At 38.4% G+C, this 12,348-nt stretch overlaps 1 protein-coding gene across 3 annotated transcripts in view; it reads left to right on the forward strand.

The window, feature by feature from the left end:
- LOC133359279 (WD repeat-containing protein 7-like) overlaps positions 1-12,348 on the forward strand; it is an 82,015-nt gene that overhangs the window by 8,873 nt on the left and 60,794 nt on the right. For 2 of the 3 annotated variants that reach the window (XM_061577765.1, XM_061577767.1), the window contains exon 2: positions 11,182-11,352. In XM_061577765.1, coding sequence (XP_061433749.1) covers positions 11,194-11,352 — 159 coding nt within the window. In that variant the 5' untranslated portion in view covers positions 11,182-11,193. The remainder of the gene's footprint in view (positions 1-11,181; positions 11,353-12,348) is intronic. The other variant, XM_061577766.1, reaches the window with a different exon arrangement.

Below are 12,348 nucleotides of genomic sequence, written 5' to 3' on the forward strand. Positions count from 1 at the left end.
ATGCCTGATCTATTAATACAATTAAAAATATTTGTGGCTAAGAGGATTTGAGCAGTACATTACTACAAATATCCACATTGCCGAAGATTAGAGGAATTGTCCTGTATACTTTATGAAAACGGTAATACAATGCCCTGTGTATTCATACTCTTAGTTCTTTCGGTGTATTCGTTTTGATGACTTTGCAAATAGAAAATAACAATTACCTATTTAGCCAAAGCATTTGACTCAATTATGTCCAAACACGTAATTACTAGTAAATGGCAGTTGCGGTTGACAGGTGCCTTCCTTGACAATAAATAAGCTCGTGTGCTTCCCTTGGCAATCGCTTTGCTACTGCTCGTGAGGCTGTGTGACAGCATGCCATGTCATAGCTACATGGAGCAGCATTGTGAGATCTTTATGTTTACGATTTTTTTAACTTTTTGTGGTTTGCAAAGGCATCCTTATTTTAAAAAATATAATTTTGGTTATTAATCTTTTTTTTAAAGGGGTGGAAATTCATTTTGATGGTTCATATTTTGTCCCTTGTATGTTATAAGTTGATGCTGAATCTGATCAAGCTGCTTAAACACAAACATGACTAGATTTGAATAATTGTATTGGTGCCAGGCACAATAACAGCTTCATGGTCTCCACACAGCTATGAGCCCTAAACACAAAAAGCAGTTTTAAAACAAATTCGTCTTCAATCGAGATTTAAAAGTCCATAGTTTCAGTGGCTTCCAAATAGCAGTGTTCCAGACAGCCGCGCATTTGAAAGGGCGAAATGCAGGACTCGTTATTGTTTGATGGCTAGCCAAAAGCCTTTGCGAGGATGGACCGTAGTTCACGTGATGGTGTTTATGCTTCTTGACGAGATGAGCATGGTATTGTGGGTCATTTCTGGCAAGCACTTTATGTGTAATGAGTTATTAGTACATTCTATTCCACTCACCACTCTCTTTCGAGTTTGGTGATTAATGATGCTGCAATTTGAGAATTAAGTTGGTTTAACCAATGGGAAAAATAATGTAATTTTAGAATGTATTTTTTTTATAGTGTTGCATTTTCATTAGGCACAATAATACCACGTAACAATCACCTTACCCAATAGACTGTATTGAATTAGTCATGTGTTTAAACTTTAGTGGTTTACGTTTTTATATAATTAGTTGTTACTAGGGTTTAAATATATTTTATTTGTATTAAAACCTCTGCTCACCCTTACTATAGAGCCACGCCTGTGCCTCTATAACGCTTCAATATCTCTGGGTGGAATCTCTGGGTTGTGAATTAACCTTGCGAAAAAAAATAAGTGACATTGGTTATATGTGTGTGCTGGTTTAATGATTAGCTGATACAATAGTTTGGGTCCATGACTCTGTGCTCACATGACATCCCCACGTAAAGCGATCGCTTAAAGGCGCACAACACATTCGACTCTGACATTGTTCACAGGTAAGCAGTAACGCTAGGTTTTTGGTGTTTGTATTCATGTTTTTGTTTTTCCTTTGCCATCCCTATACCTCAATTACCCCAGACAATCAGGAGTTGGCCAGATAGAGTTTTGTACATCTTTGTACAATATTGGAAATGTAAATACATTAATGAAATACATGATCATGAAAATCAACATAACAGTATGCCTAAATAATACAATTTTAAATTAATTAATATTAATTGCTGTGTGACCTGGATCAGAAATGTGAACTTTGAAAAACAAAATGGGATGAAAAAATTTAAAGGAGCTTTTGTGGTGCTTGCATGGAATACATGGATTGGAGTGCATGCAAGTAAAAAACATCACATTGACTAAGAAAATGAAGTGAGTTTGAGCAGATCATGTTGCTTGTAGGAATGATGTCTGGTGGTTGAGACTAATGACAGAATAGCAGCCAATGGGAGGGAAAAGCTCGTGAGGATATCCACTACATAGGTGGTGGCGTGATGTCCTCAGCTCCTATGCATGTGCTAAATGGAGTTTTGCATTCATTGTTGGACAGTGATGGCTTTGGGAGGCATTTATCCGGCAGTGGTTTAATCATAGCTGATGATAAAAATTCACAAGTTGTATGCAATTGTATAATGCATCAATAAAATGTGACTTTTGTGCCAAACTATGCATGCATTAAATCACCTGACACATATGTACACGTAAAAATCAAACATTTTAAAATATTAAGTTTTTGCGAGATATAGTTTTACAATGCACATCACACTAAAGTCTAACACTCAAATACATGCATAATTACTGTAATTAAATTTTCCAATTCGTATAAAATGTTATCTATCTATAATTGCAGTTGTGCGAATCACTTTTAATTTAAAACTTGAATAAGTTGAGCCTGGCGGCACATTTAATTGTCTGGTAGATCGTTCCATGTTAATGTAGCACTGTGTCTGTGCAAGAGTTTTCCTGTTCAAGTTTTATTCGAGGGACACTAAAACTTTAATGATTTTGGGACTGAAAAGCTAAGTTATTGTTGGAGTTAAATTGGTAGTTGAGTTAAAAAGTCCAGTGAGCCAATCTTCCGTTGTCGAGGGAATGCCATGTCAAGCTCTTGTGCATGTGGCAGTCTTCCATTCTGTAATTGCGCTGCAAAATAGATCTTTAGAGATATCTAGCTACATACTCTTTGTTTTTTTCGGTCAAGTCACGTAGGTAAAACATTTTAATAAAATAAATGAAAACATCTAAATTAAATCACGACGTTTCGGGCGCAACACAAGCATCCGTCATCAGGTGGGACAACCACAGCAAGAAACAATTGCTTGTGTTGCGCCCGAAACGTCGTGATTTAATTTATTTTATTTTCTACCTACGTGACTTTACCGAAAGAACCAAAAGTATGGATCCCTGCAGTCACGAACACTTCAAATCTAGACAGTATCTAGCTGTTTAAGGAAAGTCTGAGATGCAGGAGAATACGTTGAAACGGTTTTAAAGTTTAATTGGAAATGTAGTATTACCCCAACTCAAGTGGGTGATACTACATTGTACAAACAAATAAAAAACATCTGATAAAAATTGACTTAAGGGAAAGCAATGAGGAAGTAGTGATTCTTGCATTCCCTCCTCAACACGCTACTGCAGCCGGCAAGGCATTCCAGGTCCTAGGAGCGGCACTCAAGAAGACCCAGCCTCCCAGCAACAGGGGCAAGTCTCGTGGCTAGGTGAATCGGCCCTTCTTCGACGACACAAGAGGAACCAACCAGCCAGCTGATACTGGATATGGAAGCATAATGGAAGCCAGCGCAGATCATAGAGAGTGGAAGTAATATGCTCGAAATAGGCGCCACGGCTTTTGATCCACCGCGTTCTGCATGAGCTAAAGCTTCTGCACCAGGACACATGGAAGCTCTGCATATATGGGATTACCATAATCAAGACGCATCGATATAAAGAAATGGGTCACAAACCCTATCGTTGGTGAAGATGAAACAAAACTGATTTGACTACAGCTGCCACCTGCGCATGTATGTTCAGGCTGCAGGTTGATGTTCACCAGCAGCTGCACATACACACAGAAAAGCAGTGGTCGCAATACAGACCCCTGCAGGACCCCAAAGGAGACAGGCCCCTTGAGTGAAAAGATACATTTTTTTAAGTTTCCGAAAGATATTTGAAATTTTCTCGGCACGCAGTTTGCTGGGAAGTGAGTTCCACGAATTACTGCCAGCTCCTGCAGGCACTGCAGCAAAACTTCACTATCAATTTCGTCGAAGTACACGGAGGTGTCCAGCATGACAAGGACAGATGTATAGCCCTTATCCCCTATCCATGGACTGAAGAAGATCATATCTGCCACACACGAGAATATTCTCCGTGTTTTGTCCGGCTCGAAAACTGGATTGGGTGACCTCGAAGAATCCGCCGTTCTCAAGCCAATCTTCCAGCTGGGATGTGACCAACTTCTCCAACAATTTCCCAAGAAATAGGATGTTGGAGATTGGGAATACAGGCATTCCTCGATTACGTATAGGATCCGCTCCTGAAGAATGGTGCATGAATTATAAGTTTGTTCATTTTGACCTTTATTATAGAGGTCAACATTTGTATCTTTGTTATGAACTTAAGGATACGTTCTCAACGCAAGATAAATTCTACTTTTCCTTTACAATAATGTAAACATAATCAATAATACTTTACTGTTCAAATGCAACTCACAATTCCTATGAGCAGCGTAGTGTGTTTAGATGAGTGAGTGGGGAGGATGAGAAGTAACGGGTTACTGGCTATCTTGGGGCTGTGTTAGGATTCTTGGCTGGGTGATGGAGTTTGTGGCATAGATGATGGGTGAGGTTCAAAGGCAGAGTTTCCAGAAGTTCTTGGTGTATGAGGCCTGAAGAAAGGGAAGAAGCACTCCTAACAAGCTTAATAAAGCACCCAATCTCAAGTAGACAACTACTTTTGAAGGGGGAAAGTCCCTAGCCCTGACTCTTCCTGGTTTCTGAGGGATCAACAGGCAGGCTCACTCACCACCACAGTCAACTGGTGTGTTGTACAGCAGGCCTCTCTCACCAGAATAAATAACGTCTGCATATTCCAAAACAGGCAGCAAAAGCTGGACAACCTGTGGACCATAATTGAAATACAGTTCCTGTTTTGATATGCACAAAGTCTACATTCATTTATCACGTATAGTCAGCCAAGGACCGTTGCACCAAACGTGTGACCTCTTTCGACAGCATTTGCATGAACTTCACTGGCTGCCATACCAGTGTCTTCAGTAGTGTTTGATCCACGCATCACGGGGGTGGCCACGGGGAAGGCACAATCTCTTTGAGGGTAGCAGTCCACTTTGAACGTCAACCGCCAACTGAAGTGCACACTTTTCTGGAGTTTGCACATCAAGAAGGGCGACTTGTCCATAAAGTGACAGCTGTCTCCCTCGAACTAAGCTCTCAATCTCTATGAGACAGGCTGTAGATGCACTGGTGACATCTCTGACGAAGTCGAACCATTGGATGCCAAGAAGGCTTCTTTGGCATCACATGTGGAACCGATCCAAATCAGCTTGAAGCAATGTCCAGGCCTCTGCACCATTCAACAAAACTGACAACAGCACTGGTAGACTCAATTTGGTGCCCAGACACTTAAACGTTTCTCGGATTAAATGCAATTTAAGTCTAGAGGTGATGTTTATATTAGTCTGTTTAATGTGGATACTAAAAGAGCTAAGGATTATTCCAGGCATAGATATTTAATTCACTGATATTTTTGCGACGTGTAATGTTAATGAGTGAAATTCTGTATTGGCCACTCGCGGATGCCAGCCTTTGCCTTGTGCCCAAGACCATGCAGACGGTTTTCTTACCATTGAGAATTAAATTATCTGTTAGCCACTTTTGTATTTTATTCAAATTTTTAACTGTTTTGCACTGTCGTAGAGGATTGCATCATCGGCATACAGATTAATATTTGAAAAGTTAGGCATTTAATTTATGAGAAGAGAGACCAAAATGGCCCCAGAATAAAGCACTTGAGGGAACTCCATTTATAATTTCAGAACATTACGAATGGGAACATTTTTTTTATTTAAAGAGTTTTTTTCCTGTCAGTTTTTTTTACAATTTTGATTTATTTCACCCTTAAAAATCGTTGATAAAAGGAAAGTTCAGTGACTGAAACGAAACGTAGCAGAAAGGTCGTTAATCTATTCAGTCCAAATAAGCCGAGCATTCTGAATAGAAACAGTCCTCGACTTAAGAACACAATTTGTTCCTGAGACTCGTCGTGAAATGTGTTACGGTTCAACAAAAAATGAACCCGTAAAAACAAAGTTTTTCACTATAAATCCTTTATATGCGTGGCATCGGTTTTATTTTTTTATTCATTTCTGTTTTTCTTGAGTAAGAGTTTCATTTTTATAGTGTGTTGACACATCCAGAATAATTTTATGTGTTTAGCAAAAATATATGATTGTGTTGGTGAATTTTTTTTTTTCCTAAAAAGTGGAAAATTTTGGATATTTTTTGTCACGAAAATAAATTGTCACGCACAACGAGTCTGTGTGCAAAATGTCAGCTCGACTGGATAACGGGAAGTGGGTTAAAAAACGACCGAAAGATTTGCACGGTCGTAAACGCGCAAGCAAGCAAGCAAGTGAACTTAATATAAAGGATTTAAAAAAGGGAAGCAATTGTTAAACTCAAATAATAAATAAAAAGCATTGTACATTTGCATGTAATACTGCAATAAATACCGTATAGAAAATAAAACAAAGTGACAAATAGAAAACAATTATGCTTTGTTTTAACTGACCTAGAGTCTTGATGGAGCAATGAGTCCCCAAGATTGCACGCACACACACACAGACACACCAAAGACAACAATGGCCATATCGCCTTAACAGCCAGATTTGTGGCTGGCTGTCGCCTGATAATGCTGGCTGTAATTACAGGCAAAACCTTGTACTCGAATTGTGAATGTTGTGGGTTTATTCTACAGCACACCTGTTCTAGTAACGAATTGGCAATTTTTGTTTACGTGACAAACCTTACTAATTGGAGGTGGCGGGTTTAACGACACATTTATATTTACGAGATCTAACCCAAAAACCTGTTATGAACTATTATTGTACTTTGTAAATGGTTGGTAGTTGATTAAATATGCTATTTGTATTCATATCTATTTGTATTCATATCTCATACTTGAAGGACACTTGTGTTGCGCCCGAAACGTGATTTAATTTATTTAAAATTTTTACCTACGTGACTTTACCGAAAAACCAAAGAGTATGAATCCTTGCAGTCACGAAAACTTCAAATCGAGAATATCTATAAAGTTGCACGTCGGAGCCGTCGTCGGAAATGTAGCCCTCTATTATATCATTGTTTCTCTAGGGAAATCGGTCTCGACTTGCATCGTTTCGACTTACCTATTTTTTGGAACATAACCTGACATAGGACCGAGGACTGCCAGTATATATATATTTGATGTGCTAGATTCAACAGGGTGGTTATTGTAAAATGCTTGAGGTGGAACCCAGACTGAAACTGCCTTTTAAAGGAACGTTTAGTGTAGAATAATGTACACTTCTCCCCAGCACACGAAGCTTGGTTAATAATTCAAAGTAGAAAATTTGTCTTATTTTTTTAAATAGGAGGAACAACTTTTGCAGTGTCCAAGCAGCTGGAAATGACTTGAGATTTCCATTGAAATTAGTCAATATTTAACAAAACGATTGTTTTATATCTTCCAAAGGTTGTCAAACACAGGTTGCTTATTCAGGCACATGATCTGCTTGGCCTCGTGACCTGGTCTTGAAATGAGTTGTGACATTTGAAGCATGTTGCAATATGATTGGGTGTAACAATATAGTAGATGTGTTTAACTTTTTTGTCTCAATATTCCAATTGTGCAATTAACCTCATCCCATTCGTTTAGTTCCATTGGAAACTCTCACAGAGCACCCCCCATGTGAGAGAATAGCCTCTGGTAGCTGCCCTGCTATAAAGGCGTTTATCATTTTTATGCTTGTTTACCCATGAAAACCTCAATTAGTTTCATGACTTCTTTTTCAGGAGGGTCCTGCCAAGGTTTTTCCATGGGGGGCAATTCTTTCTGTGTATATCCTTATAGAATCATTTTCAGATACATCTTGGAACTTGGCAGATGTGGACCCTGACGTGAGCACACAATGACCTCTTATAAATGATATCAGGGGATATTTAACGACCACTGGTGAAGCAGACCGCTTATGGATACGGTTATCACACCTGCAGTAATAATCATGGTGACCACGAGATGCGGAGCATGAACCTCTGCAACTAGCAGGGAACGTGCTACAACTGGGCCATGTTGGTTGATTGATAATCAAACTGAAATTCTTTTAGTCTTGACAGCTGGCAATATACCAGATAAAAACAAAATGTTATAAGGGAAACAAATACCAATGAATAACAATTGAATGATTACCAATCTATATCATTACAATACCCACCCCCTCTTTGCCTCGAATCACTGCACCAGATTGAATTAAATGATGACGTCACCCTGATGCTGCTGCTCTATTTAAGACCGGGAGCAACAGGAGAGCTTCGCCATTCTTGCCCGATGAAGCGGATTGTAATTACCAGCGAAACGTCGTACTACTCAAATTTTAAAATGCTGTTGATTCTCTCTTCAACACACCGGTGGGCTAAAGAAGTGAATTATTTTGTCCTTTCAAAAACGTGACACATTTTTTACTGTTTGGCCATGTCGGGTGGTGGAGGGTTACGACACATTTATAAATAACGCGTGCCTGACTCAAAAACCTATATTATGAAAAACAAAATGTTGTGGTTTTTTGCATCTCTTTTTTAATCTGAGCTGATGCTCGCATCTCACTACCTTTGAGAAACTCGTTTTATCACATGTATTCCAATGTATGCTATTAGTGGTACTGGCTCTGTACTCTGACATAGTATTATCCCCCAGAGTTAGTAGGCTGCCTCTATTGCAAAATTAATTTTTTCATGAGAATTCAAATGTTGCAAATAGTGCAATTTTTCTACAGTAAAAGCCCAGCTAGCCAGAATAGTTGTGGGGGGGGGGGGGCTCATCAAGATAGCTGAATAGACCAGTTTGCCACAATTTAAATTACAATCAACGTAAAAACAACAGCAACCCCCTGTAATGTACATCATATGATATATTTGTGTTGTGTATGTATGTGTTAGTGCACAAACCAAATATCATCTTATAAAAAAAATACAGCATGTGTGTACTGTGCACTGTGCTGTATGGAATATTAGATAATTGGAAGAATAGGGCCTGCTGATAATAGATTTCATGGACCACACAGCTGCTGCGGATAATAGCAGTCGTGTATGATAGGGCCACCATAAGTGCTCTTTATATTTAAATTTTTTTACTTGTTTTTTTTTACGATGTGTTTGTTCACATCGTCTGAGCAGATCACATTTCCTTACCTAGATCCCTCCTGCTAATTCAAGTGAGCTTTGCAGGCTTAGTTGTGTAGTTTAGATGACTAGCAGGGTGTACGCTTTGACTATTAAAATTTCTGCTGTATTGCTTAAAGATCTGAATGATTTTAGTGGCTCAACAATATACAATAGTTTTGAAAAACACAAGTAATATAATTTCAGTGTTTAATATATTTGCTTTCAAAAACACTTGGAATACAACAAAGGTGCACCGTGTTTTTAATCTATCGTGTTTTGGGATTAACATTATTCTATGTTTTGATTTAAAGCTTTCGTGACTGTAGGGATTCATATTCTTGGTTCTGTCGGTAAAGTCACGTAGAAGGGAAATAATAAAATAAAAAAATATAAAAAAAATTCTCACGACATTTCGACTGCAACACAAGCAATCGTTATCAGGTGTTTTAATTTTTTTATTATTTTCCTTCTACGTGACTTTACCGAAAGAACCAAGAATATTATTCTATGTATCAGAGTGGGTGGTCAAGTGCTGCCTCCTATTGTGTCGACAAGAGGTCACTTGGAAGTAATCTTTTGCTATACAAGAGTTCTGAATGGATTTTGCTTCTCTTGAAACAACACCTATTGCACAATTCAAATATAATTGGGGAAAGGACAACAAAAATAAGTGATATTTTTTTTGTTTGGATATTTCATTTGTATTGTTTTAGCTTATACAGATTAATCCCAATTTGTCTAAGTGTTACATTGTTTGCAGGAAATTTGTATAAACCATAATAGATTAGTATGTACAACATTCAATTGCATATACTGAATTAATTAGTACATTTTAATTACATGTCTAATAGCCACAACAATACTGAGCATCCTCTTCATACTGCTAATTTCTAATTTCTTCATGATTCCTGTTTTTTATTATCACCTTTTTATTGCTCCAGAACCTAGACCCCCTTTTTGGATATTTTTACACACACTCTCTGGAAAACAAGACATATTATGCCATACTAGTTTAGTGGCTATCCTGCTATTTATTTAAAATATGATGTCTGCATAACCTATTCATACCGCCAATGGAAATAAATCTCATTTGAATAGAGCTATACTAAATCTTGACTTAAAGTTTTCGTGACCGCATTATGATGACCAGTTTCACACACGACCGCTTGTGTTGCGATGGAAACGTCGTAGTTTTATATATATATTTTTTTAACCTATCTACGTGACTTTACCGAAAGACCCAAAGAATAGAGCTATACTGTTCTCCCAAGCTTTCAGAGCAGGTGTGTTGTACTTTGGAGCAGATGTGCATGTGAAGCTGCAACCCGGTACAATTTTTAATTTTTTTTCTAAATACTCCCTATTAGGAGGCATGCTTTTGGGTTATGCCATTATAATTGGATATGCCTTTATGAAAACGGTGGTAATGTCAGACTCCACTTTATCGGGTGGTGGACTTTTGTCATTTGACAGCTACTAAGGAAGATGATCCTTTTTCTACACTAGATCATGTGGCTTACACATGAATGGTAAGCCGTGACAAAGCATTTATTGTAAATTATACCAGTATGGATTCGCCAAGGTTCTATACCCCGTAGTCTAATGATACCATTGTTCTGTTGTCACCTGCCTAAACTATACTTTGGTAATCGGAGGCCAAACCCTTATGTAAAATGGGTACCGCTGAAATGGTAGAACAAGGTGGGGGCATTGAAGCTGAGGTTTCATGGGATGAAAAGTATTGTCTTGGAAGTATCTTTGGAAGATTGTGGCTCAATGTGACTGTTTTGTGGTGATACGTGCGTCTCTCATCAACAAGGACCTGGGTTAGATTCCTGACTCGGAGTTAAAGTTTGTATCTTCTTGTCCTTTCCTGCACGGGTCGTCTCCTTTGAGTTCTCTGGTTTCCTCCGATAGCTTAAAACATCAAATGTATACTCTTTGGTTCTTTCGGTAAAATCACGTAGGCGCAACACAAGCGTCCATCATCAGGTGGAAAAGCTTGACTTTACCGAAAGAACCAAAGAGTATGGATTCCTGCAGTCACAAAAGCTTTAAATCAAGATCATTTTTTCTTTTTTTTCAAGATCATTTTTTTTTCAAGACATCAAATGTAATCGATGTTGGCCAGACATCCCAATGCAGACGCTCCTGCATAAAAAGTGTTTTCACTCTGTGTGGCTTTCCTGGGTAAATATTTAATTATTGTTAAAGTTATAACCTCTTCGCTTTCGTGTTGAGAAACGTATTCTTATTTTCAGAATCGTGAATATTAATTTTGAATTTGTTTTTATTTCTTTCCACCAGGCGGAGGCAGTAATGAGTGGACAAACCCTGGTGATTCCCATTGTGCTCTGGGGCAGACAGGCACCTACGCACTGCATCTCTACCCTTCTGCTTACTGAAGACCACAAGACATTGGTCACAGGTTGCTATGATGGTCAGGTCTGCCTCTGGGATGTTACCCCAGACCTCCAGGTACGTCTTTCAATCACTTGATAATGTAGTATGTCATGGGACCTCCTTTGCCAGTACCAAAATATGAGAATACGTTTTCCCCTTTTTTTTTCTGGCAACAAAACAGGTGTTAAGATGTTAAAACAATAAACTGAAACCGTATACAAGGAATCATGTCTGCATTAACCACAATACTTGTGGTCATTACTCTGATAGTGCATTGTCTTTGTGCTGTACGCCTTTTGGCGTCCTCTGGTCTAACACCTTTGGAGACTAGACTCCAAAGAAAGCTGTCTCTGGTGTGGACCAATCAGTTTCAAAGCCAATGCATATATTATCTGAGTTTTTTTTTTTGCATTCTGACCACAAGTGTTGTGGTTAATGCAGACATGATTCCTTGTATAAGGTTTCAGTTTGGTGTTTTAACATCTTGACACCTGTTTTGTTGCCAGAAAAAAGGTGAAAACCTATTCTCAATGTAGTATGTATGTCAGCACTTAAGCTAATTCATTTGCAGGTATCAGTTTAATAATATGTATTTCAACATTTCCATAATACAGGGTTTTTTTTGGAGTTAGATCGCATAAATATATTAATGTGTCATTTAACCCAGCACCACCCGACACATCCAATTATATGGTTTGTCACGTAAACAGAGCATTTAATTCGTTACTAGTACAGCACACCAGTGTGTTGAGCAAAGCCGCAACATTTACAATCTGAGAACGACGTTTCACCAGTAATTACAACCATTATATATACGGAGTGGTAGCTCTTGTAATCTCTCATTTACTTGATACAGCTGTCGTGGCTGTGACGGTTCCACCTGAAGACGGGAGCTTGTGTTGCCTCCGAAACGTCGTGATTTTTATTTTATTTTACTTTTATTAATTTTACATTTTTTACCTACGTGACTTTACCGAAAAAACCTAAGAATATGAATCCTTGTAGTCACGAAAGCTTCAAATCTAGAATTACAACTAGCTTCATCAGGCGAGGAAGCTAGTTGTTTCGTTC

The sequence above is a fragment of the Lethenteron reissneri genome, chromosome 64 (genome assembly GCF_015708825.2).
Source record: "Lethenteron reissneri isolate LAM-NWPU_2019-01 chromosome 64, ASM1570882v1, whole genome shotgun sequence".
In the NCBI taxonomy this organism is placed as follows: domain Eukaryota; kingdom Metazoa; phylum Chordata; class Hyperoartia; order Petromyzontiformes; family Petromyzontidae; genus Lethenteron; species Lethenteron reissneri.